At 37.6% G+C, this 25368-nt stretch overlaps 1 protein-coding gene and 1 non-coding gene across 5 annotated transcripts in view; one reads left to right on the top strand and one right to left on the bottom strand.

The window, feature by feature from the left end:
* Positions 1-25368, top strand: part of RB1CC1 (RB1 inducible coiled-coil 1) — a 98009-nt gene that overhangs the window by 56137 nt on the left and 16504 nt on the right. For all 4 annotated transcript variants that reach the window (XM_075549662.1, XM_075549661.1, XM_075549663.1 and 1 more), the window contains 8 exons: positions 608-711; positions 1582-1708; positions 1796-3693; positions 12362-12527; positions 14726-14834; positions 14939-15179; positions 18753-18807; positions 24285-24332. In XM_075549662.1, the coding sequence (XP_075405777.1) occupies positions 608-711; positions 1582-1708; positions 1796-3693; positions 12362-12527; positions 14726-14834; positions 14939-15179; positions 18753-18807; positions 24285-24332 (2748 nt within the window). The remainder of the gene's footprint in view (positions 1-607; positions 712-1581; positions 1709-1795; positions 3694-12361; positions 12528-14725; positions 14835-14938; positions 15180-18752; positions 18808-24284; positions 24333-25368) is intronic.
* LOC142449491 (U6 spliceosomal RNA) lies at positions 16492-16596 on the bottom strand. The gene has a single exon (XR_012784651.1). It is a non-coding gene; the product is annotated as a U6 spliceosomal RNA (small nuclear RNA).

Genomic DNA, 25368 nt, shown 5'->3' with positions numbered 1-25368 from the left:
AAGCGTTTTAATATCTCCGAACCTGTCTCGGTAGTGAGTGCAATAGTTCAGGTTGTTTTAAAGTGTGCAATTTTGGATAGTATTGGGAAGGCTGGGGTGGATGGTAGGGTTTAGCAGTTAGTATTTTTAAAATACTGAAATGGAATGAGAGTTTATATTTTGAAAAATGCCAGATGGTAAAGGGGAAAAAATTGAAAGTAGGATTAACAGAAATCTCAACCCCATTAAAGCAATAAGAGGAATTCTGTTCACACAGTGTTGAAAGCACTTTGCTGCTTAAGTGAAAGATCTGTAGTAAAATATGCCTATGAACTGGTGAAATATGACTTCATTAAATGTTGATTGGATGCTAGAATTCACATGAAAAATTACTGAAACTGAGGACAAAGAAAATCATTTTATTATCAAGAGCTACTGTTTCAGTTATTGTCAATTCAGAAAAATACTATATCATATGTGTTAAAAGCTGCCGAGCTCTCTCATTCATCTTTGACTAGGACATCTGAAGTATTTTTTGAGATACATTTATTAATGTATACACATTATTTTAGTGAACCTGGAGCACAGCAAAGGTTTATAGATTTGTTTGTATTAATTGTTTCTACAGACTCAAAAGCCTCGAAAGTTTGATTGTGAACTTCCAGATATTTCATTAAAAGATTTACAGTTTCTCCAATCATTTTGCCCTTCAGAAGTTCAGCCATTTCTCAGGTAACAGGTCAATAGTATATGTTATCACAGCTCAATGTTTTCATTCGGGAGCTGTGCCTGGATAGCTAAATATTTACCATCCATTAACTTTCGTATGAAAAAGAAGGCAAAGCAGAAAAAATTATGTCACCTAAAATATTTTACTATTTTTGTAGCCGGTTTTTACTTTGCATATCATGCATGTGGTGGGTGTTTTGTAGGTTATCAAGAGTCAAAAAGTATTGCTGCTAGGATCCAGCTCAGACATGAGTGGGTTTATTCCAAACAATATGTCTTTAAATATGTCCCTGAAAGCAGTGGGTACTGAGAGACATGGTTTCTTTAATCTCATCTGAGAAAAAAGGCTGCAATCAAAACAATGTCTTCTTGGACATTAAATGTAAAGGCAGAAGTTAAATTAGAAGTTATGGCAACTGATCTTTAGATTTTTAAGGGATAATCTTGATAGAATATTTTGAAGGACATGTTATAATCTTGGAGGCTTCTTATGAAAAAAAATTACAGAAATGAAAGACTGCATTATTGAGAAAAAGGCCAGGAAAGCTGCACCGAGGATGTTTTACCCTCAGGACAAGGTGCCTGCTCGTTCTTTGAACGAAGCAAGGGCTGTCATTTGAGAATTTAGTTGGGAGTTGGTACCTTATCATCCCTACAGCTTCATATTTTTATATTTCTCCTGAGAAAGGTATCTGTAAGTTTGTACTATCACTTTCACATACACATACATCTCAGGGTTCTCAGCATATTTCTGGTATTGATCTTTAAATGGCTGGTAATTGCTCTGAAAATTCGTAACATAAACTGTGGTGGTAACTTGGTTATCTTGTATTTTTATTGATAAGTCAACCTAATTTAATCATATTGTTTCAGGGTTCCTCTACTTTGTGACTTTGAACCTCTACACCAGCATGTTCTTGCTCTCCATAATTTGGTAAAAGCAGCACAAAGTTTGGATGAAATGTCACAGACCATTACAGACCTTCTTAGCGAACAAAAGGCAAATTTATTTCTTTCCAATGGTGGTTGTCATGGGTGTTTAAAGGTGTTACTATATCTCTCTAAGCCTTCTTGTCTTGTTTTCCAGACCTCTACGAGTCAGCCATCCCCACAGTCTGCTTCTTCACCAAGGATAGAAAGTGCAACAGGAATTACAACTACTACCTCACCAAGAACACCTCCTCCACTACCTGTTCAGGATCCCTTATGTCCTGCAGTATGTCCATTAGAAGAATTATCTCCAGATAGCATCGATGCCCATACGTTTGATTTTGAAACCATCCCCCATCCAAACATCGAACAAACTCTTGGTCAAGGTTCTTTAGACTTGGATTCATTAGCAGAAAGTCCTGAATCAGATTTTATGTCTGCTGTGAATGAGTTTGTAATAGAAGAAAATTTATCCTCTCCTAATCCGATAAGTGATCCACAAAGCCCAGAAATGATGGTGGAATCACTTTATTCATCAGTTATCAATGCAATAGATAGCAGACGTATGCAGGATACAAATATTTGTGTGAAAGAGGATTCAGGAGACCATGTTTCCTATGTCCAATTGGAAAAATGTAGAGCTGTTGCCCAGGACTCTCACTGCAGCATTCAAAATATCAAAGAAGACCTTTGCCACTTAAGAACGTTTGTTCAAGAAGAACAGTGTGACTTCTCAAGTTCTCTCAGATGTACAGCAGAAGAAATAGGAAACATTATTGGGAAGGTGAAGTGTTCGCTCGAAATAACACTACAGGAAAAACATCAGAAAGAACTTCATACTTTAAAAAATGAATATGAAGCTAAGCTTGATGTGCTAATGAAGGAGAGTGAAAAAAATGAAAACAAAATTAAAAAATTGAAAGGAGACCTGGTATGTCTTGAGGAGGTATTGCAAAATAAAGACAATGAATTTGCATTAGTTAAACATGAAAAAGAAGCTGTCATCTGCTTGCAGAATGAAAAGGACCAGAAGTTGTTAGAGATGGAAAATAAAATGCACACACAAAATCGTGAAATTAATGAACTGAAAGAGTCTCGAGAAGTAGTGCTCGGAGACTTAAAACAGCTCCATGTGGAAAATGAGGAGAAGATAGAGTTGTTGAGAACAGAGCTTCAGTGTCTAGAGAAAAGTCATCTGAAGGAATTGGAGGACACTCTGCAAGTCAAACACACACACGAGTTGGAGAAAGTTAGGACAGAGTACACAATTTCTTTGGAAAAACTAAAAGAGGAAAATCAGCAAAGAGTTGATCAGATACAAGAGTCGCACACAACACTTCTCCTGGAAAAAGAACAACAGCTGCAGGAATTGAAGCTCAAGGTTTCTGACTTGTCTGACATGAGATGCAAGCTGGAAGTTGAACTTGCACTGAAGGAAGCTGAAACTGATGAAGTAAAACTTATGCTGGAAGAAAGCAAAGCCCTGCACAAGGAGACCTTAAAAACTTTCCTTGAACAAGAGACAGAAAATTTGAGACTAGAGATAAGTAACTTAAACCAAAAGATTCAAGAAAATAATGATAATTATCAGGTAGGTTTAGCAGAGGTAAGAACTTTAATGACAATTGAAAAGGATCAGTGCATTTCAGAGTTAATTGGTAGACATGAAGAGGAATCAAATATGCTTAGAGCTGAATTAAGCAAATTAACATCCTTGTACCACCAAGCATGTGAAATAGAAAAAAATCTGAAAGATCAAACAGTTGAACTACAAAATAAATTGGAATCAGAATTGTGTACTCTTGAAAAGCAAAAAGATGAAAAAATGACCCAACAAGAAGAAAAATATGAAGCTATTGTCCATAAACTTGAGAAAGACAAAGAAAAATTGGTCATGGATCAGGATCAAGAAAGAGAACAATTAATTCATAAGCTTAATTGTGAAAAAGAAGAGGCCATTCAAACTGCTCTGAAAGAATTTAAAATGGGGAGAGATGCTGTTGAGAAAGAATTACTAGAAAAAGTTCAACATCTTGAGAATCAATTAGCAAAAAGGTAAGAAATACGTTTTATAACCTGCAATAACTAGATAATTTACATCTTAATTTTTAAAGTGTCATCTTTATACCTGGATTTGTGCAGTTACCTTAAAGAAGTGAGTAGCAGTTTGGGGACACTTTCATTAAGCCAAACTTAAAATTTTTAAATAGTAATTTGCTAATATTTAAAAGAAAGTGACTACGTAAATTCCCTACGATCTTAAAAATTGCACTGATATTTGGACTTTGAGAGAAAATTTGAAGTGCTTTTTAGAAGATTTCATTTTTAGTATATAAGTTTGTGCCTTCTTTTCCTTTGTCTGCACATTCTCTCTTAACTTATGAGTCATTTCCATGTTTCTTTAAATTATTCCCGTTACATTAAAAACCAGTTTTCCTCTGAGCAACTGTTTATCAAAGGCTATGTCATGAATTGGGTTTTCACCATTGTTTGCAGATTTTACAAGTTCTTTTATTTTCTCTGATTAAAATGATGCCATTTTAAAATTCCATATGTGGGTCGGCTTTTTATTTTCAGCGTTCTAGCATTTTGATCAAAGAAAATTGCCTTTAATTTTTCTATATTTGAAAATTCATTGATAGATTTTTGCCATCTAATAGTTTTAGAATATAATCAGTTTATCAGTTAGTTCTGTCATTGATTTTTCCAAAAGAATATGGGCAAAAACACACCCACCCACTTTACTTTATCCATTTTTAGTCAGTCTCGTGATTGACAAATGACTGCTATATAATATCCATAAATTGATAGCAAACAATTAGGTCTCGTCTTATCAGAGAAAAATTCTCTGGTCAGATTCAAGGAGTTAATATAAGAATTAGGGTATGTTTGTCTGATGCAGACCTGGAGAACAAAGGTCAAGGCAATCACTGGACGGCCAGGAAAACGATCTGTGAAGTATCAGGAAAACTGAGGTTCAAGCACACCCCAAAGCTGGTGGTTCTCAAAGGCTCACTGGGAAGATGCCGCAGTACTCAAGAATAACTTAAAAGCTTCAATGATCTGACACTGTTTGCAGTAGCCCACGGGTAGTGCTTTGTACTGGCCAGGACCTACTTGGAAACTGCATTTGGCTACAACCACTTCTGGAGAATAAGGCTGGGCTTCTTTTCCATCGCCAAACCTGATGCATGTCCTTTTTATTAGTGGACCCAACCCTGGAACTCTTAGGGGATTCTGGGAAATGTGAATATAGACGAGGGGCATGGGCATTGTTAAGGTAACAGCAGGACTATTTGATGCTGTATTATCTACCCCCCCCCCTTAAACTAGCATTCTTTTTTATTCAACATTGAAATAAAGACACTTAAAATATGTTTCTGATTATGTGATGTAACTCATTCTCTCATATCGCCCTCCAAAAGATGAGAGTGAAAACTTTTTTGATGTTAGCCATCCTACGGTGAAAGTCCTGATGCTCATTTCTCTTTCTATTCACTCATTTGGTAAGACCCAACCAGAGACTTTGTTTCTTTCACTGCAAAGTGAATTACGTTGTGCAGAATGAATGGAATAATATAGTGGTGCTAAAGGCATTTTTCTAAGTTCAAGAAGGGTAGTTTTGGCAAAATTGAGAGCATGGAATGTAAATCTATATGGAGAATAACTTCTGAATTGCTGTCTCTTTTATGGTAAAAGTGGTTCGATGTAACCAGATGACTGCCAAATGACGGGTTCTTCTCCCTAGAAAACACTACAATATTGGGTTCATGATTAGCTGAGTAATCAACAATGCTGGTTCTCAGATCAGCTTGATTTGTGGAAACTGCATAACCTCACTTCCTGCCTTCAAGGACACTTTGTTCACAAGCCTATTAAGTAGGAACTTACATGGTAGGGTAGGAAGTTGATTGAGCTACACAATTCACCTCTTTCATTTGACTATTGAGATGATACACTACATTTGTTCTTTGTAACCATTTCAAGAGGTTCATTTAGATATCCTTGCGACAAATAGTTTTTAATTTCATATCTGCAAAGTCTGATACTCAGGCAAGCCTTCACATGGTCTCTATGAATCATCTATCCTAAGCACATGCCATTTCCCCCTTCAAATGCATTTGTCACCATTGAACCGATGCCTCTCCACTGCTGTTCTTCATGACCAGCCCCTCGAAGGGGCCCCAAATCTAAAATTGTACACTTTTGAAAAGAACTCAAAGCCATCATGCCAACTCAGCCACCCTGTAGAACAAGTTAGAACTGCCCCTGTGAGTTTCAGACTCTTTTACAGAAATAGAAAGTCCCCCTTTGCTCCCCCAGAGCAGCTGCTGATTTTGAACCACTGACATTGCAGTTAGCAGCCCAGTGCGTAACGCGACACCACCAGGACTCCTGTGCCAGCAGTTTGTATATAACCAGAAAACCAAAGTCAGTGTCTTTCCCTGATTAAGGAACTTTATAGTTGCTAATGAGTATCGAGATAATGTAGCAGGAATTAGATTTGTAGATATGAACCTGTTGGATTTTTCCAGTGACTTTGGGACACACACAGACTCCACAGCTAGCATCATGGCTTGATGGGTTAGACCAGGCGTCCTCAAACTATGGCCCACATGCGACCCGCCGAAGACATTCATCTGGCCCACCAGGTGTTTTTGCCCCATTTGTTTTTTTACTTCAAAATAAGATATCTGCAGTGTGCATAGGAATTTGTTCATAGTTTTTTATTTTTTAACTATAGTCTGGGCCTCCAATGGGTCTGAGTGATAGTGAACTGGCCCCCTCTTTAAAAAGTTTGAGGACCCCTAGGTTAGACAGTACCCGCTGTATGGAAGACAACTCAGGTTGCATGCTAACAAGTAGGTGCAGGGTTAGGTTTTGCATTACTGCACGTCCCAGTAGCAAGTCCTATTTTGCAGGAGGGAAATCGTTTTCTTGAACCAAGGATCCAGAGGTCTTTGGGGTCCAATAGTAATTCTGTAGGGCCTGCCAAAGGCTCCATACTACATCCGTTTCTGCTGTGGATGCTGCAAGCATCATCTGCTGGGAAGTGTGGCCCAAGTGACAGTAGCTCACAGATTAGTCTGGATGGACAGAGCAGTCTGCTCTGTGTCCTCCACCAGAACAGGCAGACTTTTACGCAAGTGAGTCAGAGCAGCTTAAAGGAGACGATCTCTTTCATATGTCCTAGGCTGCTGACCTAACTCCTAACATGCTCCTGAATTTTTGCAGGCTGTGCTCATGATAATCTACTTTGTATTTATTGTAGTTATTATTACTGTGCAATTATTAAGCAGGATGTTAAACACCAATTCCTAAGGACTAGCAAGAGGAATAGCAATCCTGTGAGAACTGAAAGACTGAAATATGATGAAGTGCATAGCTGGTCTTGCGTGTAAAAGTAAATTGCTTCACGTGGTTTGTACCGGTTATTGATAAGCTATGGCTTGTAGGAATCTTGCTCACCAACAATTTTTTGTAGCCCTACTGGAGCACAGTTATGTCTATTTTTTAGAATCTTTGACTCTTGATAGTATAATTAAGTCACTCATTGCAACAGACTCTAGCTTACAAACCCTATATTTTATTATCATCGTCTTAATATTTAAAAAGAAAGCTTGCTAATCCCTGGCCAATAATAATAGAAATAAATAAACTTACATTCAAAGCTCACTGCAATCTAGTCAATTCCGACTTAGTGATTGCTTAGGACAGTACAACTATTCCTGTGGGTTTCCAAAATTGTAAACTTTCACATAGAGCAGAAAACCTCACTCTTCTCCCACAGCAGACCTTTTGGGCCTGGCTCATCAATCTTGTAGTTAGCAGTCTACCACATAACCTAAGGAAAATATTTAGCACAATAATCGTGTTATGTTCAGGAGTCCTTATTGATGATCGAGCACAGAGTATCGTGATATTTGCAAAAGCTACTAGTGGAGCGACCACCAGAATGTCGGATCAGTGACTGCTAGTCTACATGATGACATGTTTTCGGAACAGTACTTGTTCAAGTTGAAACAATAGAAATCTCTTCCCTTTTGGCTCTCTTTTAAAAAGATATTGGGTTATCAGTAAAGGGGCATAATTAATAGATGCCTTTAGCTAATTGGTTAATTAGCTATAAAATGATTTCAAGGTTTGAAGACTATCTCGAGTAGTCTGGGGGGAATCCTCGCGTCTCAACTAGTCCAGTACTGTTTTATTTATTTTTTCAGGAATTTTCACATTTTTCTTACATTCTACTAGGGACCGCTTATTGTGGCTCTGAATAGAGCAGACGATATTGATAGCTGGATACCTTCTAGTTATTCTGGTCCCCTGTGTCTTTCTAGTTCTAGGTCATTTACCCAGCCCAGGCTGTTATGACAGAACCAACATGTGGATTGTGTCCGTTGCTTTTAGTCTATTCCATTACACATTCTGCATCTCAAGAAACAGCAACAGGGTGAAGAACCCCTGGGGTGCCTCCACCTGCATGACAAATCTGGTGGAACAGTAGAGAGATCGCTAACAATTGGATTTAGAACTTTTAGCTTGTACTAATTTAATGAAGTTTTAGTTGTCAATTATAACCCTAAAGGCAACCAACCTGTTCCTGTTTGTACTGCCTGTTAGGGGCCACATCACCTCCTATTTACTCAAGTGCCAGTAATTGGCTTCTGCCACTCTGTAATCCTGACCTTTCCATTTGTCTAGGGAATTTCAGAGGTCTCATCTCCCTGTTAGCTCTGTCCTGCAGAGTACTCTACACAGCCCTTTAAGATTGTATTTTTGAAAGCCTTTGTGAAGGTAGTCTTCTCTACTCTTAAGGATGCGCTTTATCCTATATTTCCATATACATCATATCTTGGATGCCTTCCTCTAGTTCCATTATAATACTTTAATCTATTGAACCTGTCAGTTTTCCAGCAAAGCTCAAATTTCCATCTTGCATATTTCTAAAACAATTCTTCTTGTACAGTTTGTTGTGTTAGGGAATAAAAGATTCCCAAGTCCATCTTTTCTGGAAACTAAGCAAGATATTTCAGATTTACACTTCAGGTGTTATGTTGCAACAGGCTTGCAGGAATCAAAGGAAAGCCAAACTACATTTTCAGTGTTTGACAATTTAAAGCCAACATCTTTATATAAATTGGTAGATTGATCATAGTAAATTTGCAAACATGAGTAAACAGTCATGATAATTATATTTCAGTATGATTATAAACAGAATCGTATTATGAATGGTGTCACTAGCCGAAGAGTTAGCAGTTCGAACCCATTTGAGTCACTTTGGAAGAAAAGACTGATTTTCCAAAAGATCGTGATAAGCCTATGGAGTGTCTACTCATGCACTCAAATGGCTTTCATAAGTCAAAATTGACATGAACTATTTTTAAAATATTATAATTCTGTAGATTAGGAAGTTTTATAGAAAATAAGTATTTTAAGTATCCATTTTGTTTATTAAATGGATCCTAATTATTTTTTGTTTGTTTTTACATTTTATTAGGGGCTCATACAACTCTTATCACAATCCATACATATACACACATCAATTGTATAAAGCACATCCGTACATTCTTTGCCCTAATCACTCTCAAAGCATTTGCTCTCCACTTAAGCCCTTTGCATCAGGTCCTTTTTTTTCCCCCTCCCTCCCCCCTCCCCCTTCCCTCATGAGCCCTTGATAATTTATAGATCGTTATTTTGTCATATCTTGCCCTATCCGGAGTCTCCCTTCCCCCTCCTTCTCTGCCGTCCGTCTCCCAGGGAGGAGGTCACATGTGGATCCTTGTAATCAGTTCCCCCTTTCCAACCCACTCACCCTCCACTCTCCCAGTATCGCCCCTCACACCCTTGGTCCTGAAGGTATCATCCACCCTGGATTCCCTGTGCCTCCAGCCCCCATATGCACCAGTGTACAACCTCTACTCTATCCACACTTGCAATGTAGAATTCGGATCATGATAGTGGGGGACGGGGGGGGGGGAAGCATTTAGAAACTGGAGGAAAGCTGTATTCTTCATCAGTGCTACGTCGCACCCTGACTGACTCATCTCCTCTAGGCCCCTCTGTGAAGGGATCTTCAGTGGCTGACAAATGGGCTTTGTGTCTCCACTCTGCACGTCCCCCTTCATTCACTATGATATTTTTTTTGATGATGCCTTATACCTGATCCCTTTGACACCTCGTGATCGCACAGGCTGGTGTGCTTCTTCCATGTGGGCTTTGTTGCTTCTGTGCTAGATGGCCGCTTGTTCACCTTCAAGCCTTTATGACCCCAGACACTATCTCTTTTGATAGCCAGGTACCATCAGCTTTCTTTGCCACATTTGCTTATGAACCCGTTTGTCCTCGGCGATCGTATCATGGAGGTGTGCAGCCAATGATATGATTTTTTGTTCTTTGATAACTGATCCCTTCGGTACCACGTGATCACACAAGCTGGTGTGTTCTTCCATGTGGGCTTGGTTGCTTCTGAGCTAGATGGCCGCTTGTTTATCTTCAAGCCTTTAAGACCCCAGACACTATCTCTTTTGATAGCCGGGCACCATCAGCTTTCTTCACCACATTTACTTCTTCACCTGCTTTGGCTTCAGCAGTTGTGTCGGGAGGGTGAGCATCGTAGAGTGCCAATTTAATAAAAGAAAGTAATCATGCATTGAGGGAGTGCTTGAGTAGAGGCCCAAGGTCCTTCCACCACCTTAATACTAAACCTATAAATATAGACACATAGATCTATTTCCCCATCCTCATATATATATTTGCATGTACATGTCTTTGTCTAGACCTCCATAAATGCCCCTTGACTCCTAGCTCTTTCCTCCATCTCCCTTCTCTTTCCTCCTGCCCTACTACCATGCTCCGTCCCCACCTGAGTTACACTATACCTCTTCTTTAGGTAACCTTACCCTTGATCATTCCCTTCCAGGCCAACCACTCCCCCACTCACTACCATTTTGGGTTCCATGTTGTTCCCTTGTCTCTGTGTTTGTTAACACCACTTCCTTCCCGCCCCACCTCCCTCTATCCCAAGTCCCCCCGGAAGTGTCAGTCCCGTTGTTCTTCCTCCATATAGTTCATCCAGCCTGTCTTATTTAGACAGACCTGTAGAGACAATAACATGCATGAAAACAAGACAGAGGAAAACAAAGCAACATAAAAAACCAGACAACAAAACAGCAACAACAAACCACTGACAAAGAACAAAACACACCACGAAAGAAAAGCTTGTAGTTCAAGGATTGTTTGTTGGCCCTTAGGAGCATTTACCAGTCCAGTCTTTTGGGGCACCATGCCCTGGCTCCAAAGTCCACTTTCAGCCTTCCCTGGGGAACTGCCGCTCCATTCCCTTGCTGTTCCACTGCACTCCCCCAGTGCTTTGCCTTGGTGTGGTGGGATCAGGTCAGGTACAATTCCCACACTGTGTCTCCGGTGCTGTCTCCTGTATCGCCCTTGGTCACTGAGGGGCATCATGTCTCATAGTGGGGTCAGCCATGTTGTTCTCTCTGTGGACTGGCTGCTCTAATCAGGAACATCATCCTCACGGCCTGGTGGGCCAGGCTGTGCTCCACTCTCTCTTCCTCCCCCTTCAGCTGCGCCTGTGTGCTCTGATCAGATATGTCCAACTCCCGGAGCTGCAGAATCAATGTCGTCCTTTGAAACAAATTATTTCGGGGGAGGGGGAATCCTAATTCTTAAGATACAAATTTAAAATCAAATACACATTTAGGCCATCAGCTTACCAAAATACTTAGGGTTGTTCACTAACTTACATTACTTATTTGCACACTTTGACATTTTCAATGACATTTAGTCGAACTGGTTTGGACACACAATGACCCTCTGGGCAGCAGAATGAAACACTACCTGGGACTACCATCCTCACCATCCTTTTGTTTGAGCCTATTGGTGCAGCCACTGTGTCCATCCATTTTGCTGAGGACTGTGTTTTCACTGCCCCTCCTTTGTCAGGGACTGGTCTCCCAACGGCATGTCCAAAGTATGTGAGAGAAATTCTTCCACCCTTGCCACCACTACTGACAAGACAGGTTTGGGATTTTGGCAGGTCGTTCTGCCTTCAATATTCTTCGCTAGCACCATCATGCAAGTGTATCGTCTCTTCCTCAGTCTTCCTATTTGATGTCCAACTATCACACATGAGGTGATTGAAGGTGAAAATAAGATTAATAGCATGTTGATAAAGAATAAGAAAAGTTAGAAGAATCAGTAGCATCTGTCTCTTTCCTTGTCCTCTTCACCTCTTCCAGGCTTGTCCAGACTTAAGATAATTTAGTTTTAATATAGACTAGTAAATTCAACTTTAGATTTGTACTCTCATTAATAAGGTAACAAAAGATCAAAATCTTTCCATTTACTTAATGCTCAGTAAGATGTATAATTTTTTTCTCAGTCTTATAAGAATAGCAAAACTAAAACCTAAAGCCAGGCTAGGGAAGGTTACTGATTTTTATATTGAAAGCAGTATTTGCTATTTGAAACAAATTATCCTGAAAAATTTTATCATGGATATTAGATAAATTTACAGAGTATATAGTATGTATTAAAATTGTATTTGTTCTCTTTCCCTGGTAGATAAAATTAGAGAGTTCACATAGAAATATCCTTAACACCAATCAGTTCATTTAAGTAATTCTAATGTAACCTAAATGTAGTATCTATTTGTGATTAGTTGTATAATTTATGAGCTTTTAATATTATATTTCATTTTAAGTCCTGCCAATGATGCTACCAGAGAAGAGTCTTCAAGTTTAGTTTCTGAACTTCAAGAAAAACTTCAGGAAGAAAAAGCTAAGTTTCTAGAACAACTTGAAGAGCAAGAAAAAAAAAAGAATGAAGAAATGCAAAATGTTCGAACATCTTTGATTGCTGAACAACAGGTATGTTCCCCATACTTGAGGATTAAGGGGGTGATCTTAAATGGGCAGATTTATGCTATGTGGCTGAGAATTTCTCTTAGATGTGCTCCAGAACAGGAGATTAAGGGAATTGCTATCACTGGATTTACTAAAGATGGCAGGCACACTGGTATGGGAGACTGATGAGGCAGGGGCCCTGCACTCTGGTGATGACTAGAATTCAGACCACAGAGCATGTTGACTATGTCTACAGCTGCTGTGCATGTTAAAATGACTACACATCTTTAATATTGTGTGGTTTTATTTTAGATTTTTTAAAAATTATAAATATGGGTACAGAAAGAAAATAAGTCAACACCAATAGGAGCGTTAAATTTTAAGGTCTGGAGAAAACACCTGGAGAAAAGGAATAGCTAGACAAATAGAAGAAAGTGTGTAATTTTTTGGAAACTAAGGAAATGTGTTCAGCGTGAGCATGAAGCAAATAGTTTAAAATTATGTGCATAAAGTTCATTAATGACTTGTTTAGAATTTTGATCTGGAATTACAGGCTTTTTTGTTTCATTCTGTATACTTTTTTCCCCTCCTTGTACACATTTTCAGATTGCCATAATTCGATTGGATATTAACTTATTTACTGGCATATAAAGCTGATTATCTTAATTTAGTTCTTCATATCTTATACCTCTTTTTAGTACCTATTAAAAAATGAGATTAAGGGGGATGGTCAGGAAGGGGAACCCCATCACAAGATTGGATACATAGCGGCAGCCCTCTTCCCTCCATTTCCTTCCTCCTCCCCCCCCCCCCCCCCGTCCCATCCCCAGTCCCCTCCTAAGGGGACAAGTAACAGAAATGTGCATGAGGAGACAATGATCAGTGTAAGATATGAAATAATAACAACATATATAATTGATCAAAGGATTCATGAGGGTAGGAGGATGGGCGGAGGGAGGGGGGAAAAGAGCTTATACCAAGGGCTCAAGGAGAAAATGTTTTGGCAATGATGGCAACCTATGCACAAATAACGCCAGATGTATGGAATGTTAAATAGTTGGAAGAACCCCCAATAAAATGATTTTAAAACAATGAGAGTGGAAGAGGTGATTTCTAAGGTGTTTTCCAATTGTAATTGTGTTATAACAATAAGTTTGATGGCAGTATTCAAGCTTAGAATGATCACTTTAACTATACAGGTGACTACTTGAGTTCAGTTTAAAAAAAAATCATTTTATTAGGGGCTCAAACAACTCTTATCAAGTTTAGTTTTTATCTTAACTACATTTTAACATGCTAATTTTAATTGGTGTAGTGTTTCCCTTAATCCATTTCATATTACAGAAACATGAAAATTAACATGTATAACTACAAAGTTTATTTTATGTGCAAATTATTAGTTCAATGCTATATTAAAAATGATTATTTTGAGACTTTAGCATCTTTAGCTATATATTTAAAAATGAATTTGCTACAATTTTATCTAAAAATTGCATATTGTTTTTCTATTGTCTTCTGTTGTCAATATTATTAGCATTATTTGTTACTCCAAGGACTGTAGACTTTATTGTTGGAGAACAAATATGTATAACTGAGTCTTAAAAGTTTTTAATCCGAAAGACTAAACAAAAGAAGGTAAGAGTCAATGTAGGTAAATTCGTCACTGATTAAGCCTCTTACATTTCAATCTGATATTCTCAATGGAATTGACAGATTGATTCAAGAAACCCCCTACAATGCAATTCTCAGGTAGTCGGATACAAGAGCTTCCCATTCAGGAAGTTTTTAAAAGTTAAGGAGTAGCAAGTCAAGTTATGTCCATCAGAGTTCCAATAGCCTTTGCTAATGTCTACAGAGGGGAGATACTGAAAACTTTAAATGATACCAGAAAAATTTACTGACATCTTCCCCTAGTTGTCCTTCTTGCCTCAAAATTTCCAAACCATTTGCTGATACTTTCCTTCTGACAATACATATGTGAACATAAGTGGAAAAATGGAATTGTACTTTAGCAGATTAAGTATGGAGCCAAGAAAATATAACGCTTACCTTATTGTCCTAGCTTTGTATGATAACAGTTTTTATTTGACGACTAACATTCTCAACTCACAGTGTATCTTTTGCGTACATGATAACACGCAAAAGTACCTGCAGGTTTATTCTTAGCACAGGTTGCTAAATGCTTGCATGGAATTTAAGTAGTTGCTGTTTTGTTGTTCCAGACAAATTTTAATACTGTTTTAACAAGAGAGAAAATGAGAAAGGAAAACATAATAAATGACCTAAGTGATAAATTGAAAAGTACAATTCAGCAACAAGAGCGAGATAAAGGTCGGTACTGTTTGGTGGTAAGATGTTTTTAAAATACATTTTAAAGCTGTCAATTAGAAAATGATTTTCCATTATATAATGCTTATTTCAAATTGGGCCCTCAGATTTAATAGAGTCACTCTCTGAAGATCGAGCTCGATTGCTTGAAGAAAAGAAAAAGCTTGAAGAAGAAGTGAGTAAGTTGCGTAGTAGCAGCTTTGTTCCTTCAGCTTACGTAGCTGCAGCCCCAGAACTTTATGGGGCTTGTGCCCCGGAACCCCCTGGTGAAATGGAGAGATCCACCATGGAAACAGCTGAGGATGGGAGAGTGGATTCAGCAATGGACACAAGCATGATGTCTGTGCAGTAAGTGTGTCTGTCTTTATAGTTTCAGTTGGTTTTTTTTTCAGTCTTTATATTAAGGCTTTTACATCACTAGTTATAATTCTGTGAGCTTTAAATTATGAACACAGGAAATATGTAACATTACTTATTTTACACTGTCCAAATGTCTAAAGGCTGTGGCTTTACAGTTCTTTAAACCATGGACACCAAAACTTACTTGGCCTATTTTTACTGCCCCCTTTGCAGAAAAAAAAATTACTCACTGCTCCGTCACAGTTGATAACTTGTACTGTATCCCATAATCCAGGATAAAATGTAGGTGGCTGTTTTTATAGCCCCCTGAATGAGTCTAGTGTCCTCCAGAGGGTGGCATTGCCCACTTTGGGGGAAACATTGCTTTAAACCATAAATATGAGAAGTTGCTTTATATTACTTACTGTGTCTCCATATAAGTCACTAAAAGAATATTTTCAAAGTGTAATTATATACGTTTCAAGTTTTTCCTGCCTAAGGATCATGTAGTGATTGGAGACTATTTTTATAGATAGGTAGTGTTTAAGGTTCACCTTCTAATACACAGGACAATACATTATAACAGTAATCAATAATCATAAGTGGTAGAAGCATCTAGATTGTGGTGCGGGTTCTTTGGGGTGGCTAAGTTAGGGCTGAGGAGTTTTCTGAAAGTAAATTGTATGAAGAGCTTCCAAATGGTTGTGGAAAATGGAATTAAATGATAAACTTCCACAAACTTTTGGAAGCCCCTTTATTTTAGCATCCTGTCTAGTCTAAAGTAAGGTTATAGAAGCTGTTAACTTTAGACTTGGATAGATGTTAAAAGTAAATAAAACATTTAGAAGTAGAATACTAAAAATTGAGTGAATATAATGTAATTTTAAAAGAGTAGACAAGGTATATTATAAAACGATATTTAGAATTCAAATTCCATGTCTCCAATACCACTTGTATTTATAAATTCAAATCGACTTATTATTAAGTTTATTTTTTGCTCCTTTGTTCTAAGTTTAGCTGCATATAGAGCATTTCTTTTACTGACTGCAGCCATCACAGCTAGATTAGATCTCACAAGTTGAGCTCACAGTTGTTTAGACTGCCAATTCTGCCCTAGACTTCAGATGGTGTCTTAGGACTCCCAGTCTTTATCGGCTGTAAAGTTGGGAATTCCTTTCACCTTCTTAGAATATGAGGGGGTACCCCCCAAAAAAATAGCCCCAAGAACTCTTTTAGGCAAGCATCCAGCAACTCGCTCTGAGTTTGTGCACCTAGTGGCGTTGCCTGGGAAAGTTCTCTCTGGTCACAGTTAATTTTTTTTTAAAATATGGAACGCTTCACGAATTTGCGTGTCATCCTTGCGCAGGAGCCATGCTAATCTTCTCTGTATCGTTCCAATTTTTTTTTTTTAGTATATGTGCTGCCAAAGCGAGCACAGTTAATTTTTTGTAAAAGCAATTTTGCTTGAATCTCATTTTTTTGTGATGGTCTATGACATTTTGTTTTCTACTCTGGAAAATTCTGCAGAAACTTGTTGAACACAGCTTGCAAAGAAAGTGCAATAGGAAAAACTCAAGTGTTTTTCATTTCAAAAAGGGGGAAATGTCGATTGATGACAAACCTCATTCTGGACATCTGTCAACTTCCCGAATGTTGATGAAAATATCAATACAATTTATGCACTTGTGCTGGAAGACTGACAACGGATCACTGAAGGGATTTGGGAAGTTATCTGGACTATCTTGGAGCTCTATGTTGAGCGGAATTTAACTAAAGATTTGGGAATGAGATGGGTTGCTATGAAATTTGTGTCTCAGTTCTGTCTGACCAGGAAAAAGTATCTAGTGCAAATATACCGTGATTTGAAGGAACAGCTCGGAGGCGACTCAGACTTTTTTTTGAAACTCATTACTGGTGACAAGACATGGTGCTACTCTTACAACCCCGAAAGCAAACATGAAGCAAACCTGTGGAAGATGCCATCGTAACCTCACCCAAAACAAGCTCATCAAGTGAAAGCAAAGATCGAGAGAATGCTCGTTTGTTTTTTTGATGTGTGGAGGATAGTGCATTTGGGGTTTGTTCCACCAAGTCATACTGTTTGTTAATCAAGCTTTCTACATAGAGGTTCTGAAAAGATTGCATTACAGTGTGCCACCTGCCAACCATGCTTTATCTCCTCCTTTCCATCAGAGGTTTATTATAATAAATCCCAAACCCAGTGCACATTCTGCCTCACAGCCACCCTAGGGTTTACAAGACCATAAATAAGTCTCTAAGGAAGCAGACAGCTTCGTTTTCCCTGTAGAACAGCAAGTGGACTTGAACTAACCTTGCTAATAGCAACTAGCAACTCAATGGTTAGCTGCCGTGCCCCCAAGGCTCACATCAGTTACCTCATTCACATCTCTTTGAACTAATTTTTGTCATTTTAGTTTGACATCTTTGGGGTCAAGATTTGAGCAGTATTGAAATTTTTTATCTTTGTCCTTGTGTCCTTAAATATAACCTCTAAAACCGTGGACTTTGCTAAGTGATTGAAAACCTCCAGACTACTGCTGCTTCCATTGTATGCTAATGACGTGACTAAGGGAGAGGCTAGCACGCCAGAAGGACCAGCTCACCTCAAGAGAACAGTGCAAGATTCAGTCAGTCATACCTGTACGAATGAGACCCAAATAAAAAGTATACTTATATCAAAATGAATTAAGACTGGAATGAAGTCTCTGGTTCATAGTTAGAATACTTATCGCCTGTAGGAAATAACAACTAAAAATAAGTATAGGAATAGAGAATTAAAGTAGCACAGTTTATTGATAATGTTATCAAATGGAATTCCAAATCCCAAACCTATTGCCACCAAGCTGATTCCTAATAATAGTGACTTTATGTAGGGTTTCTGAGGTTATAAATCTTTATAAGCTCAGATAGCCTTTTCTTTCTCCCTGGAGAACTGGGTGGCTTTGAAGCAGCAACCTTTAAGTTAACAGTGCAGCCCTTACCCTCAAGCACTACCAGGGGCTCTTTGAGGTGAATCACAAAGGAAGTGTCAATTCCAAAAGGCATCCATACATTGGAAATTTTAATAACTTTTCCCATTTAGGAGTAAGGATACTATAAAAATAGAGATTGGATTAATCAGAATTAAGCAAAACAAAGCAAAGTTGAAGTGTATAATTAAGATAATATTCATAGAGAACTATAGCCTCATAAATTTTTTAGAAAGAAGAGCAGAGATAAAGTAAAAACTCTGAGTATATGATCATAAATAGATTAAAAATAAAGACAAGGAATACAAAGGGCGATAGAACCACTGGTATAAAAATGTATAGGACATAGGTTAATCTCGTGAATATAGGCTAATATACCCTATCACAGTGTGATGGCATTTATATTTGACTTCTAATTGTGGATGTGTGTGCATAGAGGGGAAGAGTGTCCAATTCCGTGCTTTACATTTTTCAAAGAAAATTCACAAATACAGATGACTTAAAGACTTAATTTATTAAAAGATTTATAGAATTGTCTAATATTATTACATCAAGATTAAGGTTAAAACTAAAATCATTATCTCATTTTAAGAGAAAATATCCATATGCTGTCTGAAGAAAAACAGAGGATAATGCTGTTAGAGCGGGTAAGTACATTCTTTTTTTGAATATAATATTTAATATCCTCACTTTGGAGAGAGTGAATTCACCTTAATGATGAAAACATACTCAATGGACTGAAATACTTTAAAAAATTTTGAAATACACTTTCTATGTATGCTTATAAATTCTCTCTTTTCTCTTGATAAGCCTTACAATTTTGTGATTTAAACCACTGAGGAATTTATGGTAATATTTCCGGCCTCCTGTTACCATAACTTAGCAATTAATGAACTTTATATTAGGGGGAACGTTGATAGTCTTTACAGGGTAGAATAATATTTTGTCCCATATAAAATGGGATTTTACTCACACATACCCTCCCCCTCACCGAGGGTTTTCAGGTAAGGGCTGAGTCAATCAGGATGCAGCAGAGCACTGATGGACCATGCAATATACCTCTGGTTTCCTCGAGGCCTCCTCACCTCCCATTATCATGACCCTAGTGCTGATTCCCACAAAGGACAGGACCAGAACATGCACATAGGTGTATTCAAGAGATAAAGCTCACGACACATGGAACCCAGGAATAGGAATTGGAATAATTATACCAAAAGAGTAGGGGGAAGGTGGGGCGAGGAGGCACCGATGGCAATGAATGGCACATAACCACATACACCCCTCCGGGGGGAAGAACAACAGAAACCAGAGAGGGAGACAGTGGTTGGGGTGAGATATGAAAATAACAATGATCTATAATCTATCAAGGGGTCATGGGGGTGTGGGGGAAAGTGGGAAGGGAGAAAAAGAGGAGCTGATCCCAAGGGCTCATAGAAATTAAATGTCTAGAAAAGAACGATGGCAATATATGTACAAATATGTCTGATCCAATTGATGTGTGGATTGTAACAAGAGTTGTAAGAACCTCCAGTAAAATGATCTTTGAAAGATAAAATAGTGTTTTATTGACATTGTTCAGAGTTTTCAAGAATGTTATAAATAAGATTATAATGACTTTTAAAACAAAAGCACATTTTAAGAGACTTACACAATAATAATTAGCAGTGCAGAACTGTGGCTAAAGACTGCATTCTCTAAGCAGTCTCACTGCTCTGGAGTAAATTCTGACTCACAACAACTGTAGGACAGAGTAGAGCTTCACCTGTGGGTTTCTGAGACTGTAAATATTGACAGAGGTCAATATTTAGAAGACCAACCATTTCCATCAGAACAGCTGCTTGTTTTGAACTGCTACCCTTGTAGTTAGCAGACCAGTGTATGACCCACCCCACCACCAAGACTCCTTCTCTACATAGTCGACCCTTGTTCTTTTTGGTGATGAGAAATGTAAAAGATTGGTTGGCAATTGTTATGGCATATAAAAAATTGGAAACAACACCAAAAACAAAGAAAGAAAAAAGTAGTGTGCGTATATATAGACACGTGTGTACTCACTCACTGAGTCAGTGCCCTCTTCTAGTCACCCTGTAGGGGCAGAAGAGTCCTGCCCCTGACGGCTTCTGGCCGATAGCTTCATCTGGTGGGTTTGAGCCACCAACCGTGGGGTCAACAGCCAAGTGCTTAACTCAAAGTGCCGACAGTTGTGTGTGTGTACTTTATACGTACAAATATGAGGATCCCTGGCGACATAATGTGTTAAAAGGTGGGCTGCCAACTGCAGGTTTAGCAGCTTGAATACAGCCATTTCTCCATGAGAGAGAGGAGTATTTTTGTTCCCTAACAAATGACACTCTCAGAAAGTCATGGGCAGTTCTGCCCTGTTAGAAAGGGGTTACTATGAGTCTGAATCGACTCACCGGCACTGAGTTCAGTTTTGGTGAGTTTGATAAGGATTTATGTGACTGTAGGCACATATTTTAGATAAGGCTAAAGTTAGAATGCATTTGCCTACCAAATCCTATAAGCCCTTATTAAAGATATAGAAGTGATAAGTAATTTTTGATACTTGAGCTAAACATTTAAAATTTTATTAGCATGTAATTCACACATTATACAATCCAGAGGCTCAATTATATTAAGAGTTCTTGATTTTGATGGGCTCAAGCAGAAAGGAAATGTTTTGAAAATGATGATGGCAACACATGTACAAATGTGCTTGACCCAATGGATGTGTGGATTGTGATAAGAGCTGCAAGAGCTCCCAATAGAATGATTTATTAAGGAAAACAAGAGTTGTACATCATCACTATAGTCTTAGAACATTGTCTTCTTTTATTCATTGTTATTAGCTTCCCGTTTCCCCCATCCTCTCCTACCATACCTCCAAGAAACAATCCAGTTACTGTCTCTATAGGTTTACCTACCCTGAATTTCATGTAAAGAAAACCATATGAAAACAAAGAGCAATAATGAAGTAAAACAGCAAGAAAGCTCAATTGAAAAGTAAGCGGAAAATACTAAAAACGAGAACAAATTTAACACAGGTCAAAGGGAGATCAAACCAGTGCACTCTGCATGACAGCAAGGCTGTGCACATTCCCGGTCTGGGGACGGGGAGCAGCACCAGAGGCTGGATCCATGTGCATTTCCCTTTCATCTTTTTTTTAAACTTAAAATTTTTTTAAACTTTTTTAAAAAACAAAATGAGTCAACAGGAAGATCAAATGATAAGCTATTACATTTTAACCTAACTACATTTGCTGTAGTTTATTTTACAGTGTTATGTGTCTGATAATGAGGCTATTAAAATCAATCAGAGGAGATGCACCAGTGTGGGGACCCTGCAAATGGATTTTGGGTTTCCACTGTCATCCATAGCCTTCTGCAAATGAGGTGTTCACAATGTAAGCTCTGAAACATTCCTGTCTTTGGATTTGGATTTTGTTCACAGTTCTCAGGTCACACAGACCCATGCATTTCTTCCATGCAGATTTAGTTGACACCTCCCTTAGATGATAGAAAACCTATACGTTTTTGGGACAGTATTTCTATTTTTTCTAACCCTCCCCAGAATTCTGTGATCTGATTTACACTATGTAAAAACCACAGTTTTGGCATCCTGGAGAGACTCAAATCATGCGCCTTTGAATTGTTCTTTGAGTTTAGAAACTGGGGAAAGAAATTTGAAGGACAGGATGAGGGCTGTCTGGTGGGTCGTATAAAATTTCCCAAAAAGTTTTCATAGCGCAGCCATCGCTACTGTTCGAAAACGATCAGGTGCATTATCGCGTTGGGGAAACTCCGTGCAGCAACTCTCCTGGCCAGCAAATGACCTCAGAAAGCGCTTTCAACAATTTGACCTGTTTGTTTTTTTAAGGCACTCTGCCAAGAGAAGTGAATGCGAAGGCTTCAGAAAGTTACTGGAGAAATCGTCTCTCCATATCACTTTCCATTTTGAATCCTCTTCAAGAACTTATCTGCAGTTATTGACTGATCTCACAGACTTCTTTAAATATATTTGGTTGAAATAAATCTGCATATGTATGGGCTGGAACCCAGAATACTTTGATTAACACTCGTATATAATAAAGTATATGTAGGTCACATTTGCGACATAACCAAATCCTCTCCGGATTGGATTTCTGGGTTTGAAGGATTAGGGCCATATTAGGACTCATCTCAGGTATCTGGCATAGGAAAGGTTTGGGTAACAATGTGCACAAACTAAGATGTATTCATTTACCTTGAGTCCAGAAGAACTAGATATTGCCTGAGTACCGCTACCAACCATTTTACTAAGGGGCACAAAAGATAAATCCTGGTAAAAGGTAGAACAGAACCTCAGATTATTTTTCTTTCAATGAAGAAAGAAGAAATTTTTAAAAATCCAGTTTTATTTGGTTATCTCTCAAATACTCTTGAAAAACCAACTTCTGAGGCCACCTTGTAACTAAATGACAAACTGGCTCAAAAACCACTATTACCTGTTAAGTATTATGCTTTTGTGAACATTCATTTATATGAGACCATCTAATCAATAGTTGCTTTAAAACAAAGATGAAAATGTAAGGGAGGTTGGGCACAGAAACTAGATAAATGGAAATGGAAAAAGCAGAACACAATGAGAATGAATGATCATTCATCATGAACAATGTAATCAGTGTTACCATGTAAAAATGGATAACTGGGAATTTAAATTGCTGGGTAAGCCTTCACAAGGACACAAAATTTTAATGGACCATACATAGTAATGGATTAAAACATTAAAAAATAAACCATAAACATGCATTTTTATAAATACTCATTGAAATGAAAAGGAGAAAATCTTGCATAAGTAGCTTCCCTTAATTTGGGGTTTGCACTTAATTCTAGTACCAATCTAAGACATTATGCAAATTATGACATGGCCCTGCTGGATGCTCACCCTCATAAAGATATCACTGAAGATAAGGCTGATACAGCAAAGTGTGATGAAGAAGACAATTGATGCCTGGCTATCAGAAAAAGTAAACGTCTGAGCTCTTTAAAGGCTTGTCTTCAAACAAATAGGCATCTAAGTGAGGCATCAATCAAGTCCTCATGGAAGCAGCATGTCAGCCTGTGTGATTCTAAGGATTGTAAATAATATCCAGATCTGAAGGACGGAATGATACCAGCTTAAATTGTGAGCACTTTGTTTGCAGAATGTTATGAATGACAACGGGAACTCAAAAAAATCCATTTGTGGGGTCTCCTCATGGAAGGGATTCACCTCTGGTGAATCTCCTGTGAACACTGTTTAAGGATGTGTACAGCCTTGCTGTCACACAGCATTATAAAGTTGATTATGGCAGATGTAGTTAGATTAAAATGTAGTGACTTATCATTTGATCTCCCTTTAACCCATTTTAAAGTTGTTTCAATTTTACTGTTTTTTTCTATTTTGTTTAGTCATTTGTTGGTTTTTGTTTGCTTGCTTTGTATTTGTGTTTTGTATGATTTTCTGTATATGAAAGCTAGGTTAATTCTTTTTTAAAAAATCGTTTTATTAGGGGAGATTAATTCTATAAAGACAAGTCACTGTGTTGACAATTGCCTAGGGGCATGATATGGGAATGGGAGCTAAGAATAATGAGTAAGAGGAAACTGTTCTGAAATTGTGGTGATGATTACACAAATCTTACTATGTTTGTACAATTAGATTGTATGATATGTGAAATATATTGCCAAAAAACTATTAAAAAAACCTTTCCCTTGTCTTATCAAAGATTTAATTTGTACATTTTTCATATTTGTTCATAGTCTAATTTTTTCCTTAAGGAATTGAATGTGTCAACAGTATCTGTAAGCTGTATTATAAATATGGGAGAAAAACTTCTTAACTTTGTTGAAATATAGCATGCATTTTTCTTTCTTCAAAGGGTTTTGTGATAACTGATATCAGAATCACCTGAAGTTTGTAACATTTGGTTTTGATAAAGGCTCCTGAAAATTGTTCAGATTGTCATTTAAGTTAAGAACTTAGAGTTGGAATGGATCCATAGAAATATTACTATTAACATTTTTGCTAGAACACCAAACAATTTGATCATCATTATTTCATTAACTATGAACATAAACCACAGATTTGTTTTCCTCCCTTTAGACATTGCAGTTGAAAGAAGAAGAAAATAAGCGATTAAATCAAAGACTTGTAAGTTTGGGCTTTTCCTTTTCTTTTGCTAAATTACTCTTTACATTTGAAAATTATTTGAATTATTTCAATGTTAGAAGAATGTATTCTTTAATTAGCATATTTTTGAAACTTTTATGGAGTCCTGTTGGTCACTGATAACTTGATAACCCAGAGTTAGGAAATAAAGTCAGAGATGTCAGCTGTCAATTCAGACTTTTATTTTCACATGAAAAGACATAGGTATGGGTTAAAAATTTTTAAAAAGACTATATATCTGACCACATAAACTGACCTACTGAGATACTTAAAAGTCATAGAATTATTGTGGTCTTATGAATCTTAAATCACTTGGGAGTTTTGTTTTGTGTGAGGCTCTTTGAACGACATAGTAACCTGTATAGTCATCTGAATTACCATGGCTTTACCCTGACCTGTGAATTTAATTACTTGGATAGCTAATTCGTTTTTCAGCCAATGATGATTGCTTTAGTTAAGCAATTACTTCATAGTTCAAATTGTATGAAATACTGCATACAAAGAAATAGGACTAATTTAAGACTCTAAGGTTTTTTTTTTTTACAATACTTTGATAAGTTTTATGCTGTTCTTTGGAAATGAGCCTTTTAAAAGGTTGAATGAATATCTTCTGAAATATTTGCTTTCCATTGTATATCACTCTTACCTTGTAGTTATTTATCTTACACCGATTAGATTGTTAATAATTTATAAGTAATATAATCGTAAGCCTAGTTAGTGTTTCTGTAAGTAGAGAAAAATGATTTCTTAAGAAGATTTAGAGAACTACTTTTTGCAGACAGGACTCTACGTATTTTATGCAGTATCCTCAGTAGTTTATAAGCTGTATTTTGCAAGGATTTTCATCAGTTTTGTTCACGATTGTATTCTAGCACCTAGAATAGTAAACAGTGCAAGTAGATGGTTGCTGGTAGTATTTACAGAGGACTCCACAGACTATCCCCATACACAGGAAATGTAAATCACTAAAATGTTAATCACAATTTCATAAAGTTTGCAGCTGAATTCACAATGTTTC

The sequence above is a fragment of the Tenrec ecaudatus genome, chromosome 5 (assembly GCF_050624435.1).
Source record: "Tenrec ecaudatus isolate mTenEca1 chromosome 5, mTenEca1.hap1, whole genome shotgun sequence".
NCBI lineage: Eukaryota > Metazoa > Chordata > Mammalia > Afrosoricida > Tenrecidae > Tenrec > Tenrec ecaudatus.
Note: the sequence above shows the minus strand (reverse complement) of the source record. Positions and strands in the feature narration are given on the sequence as shown.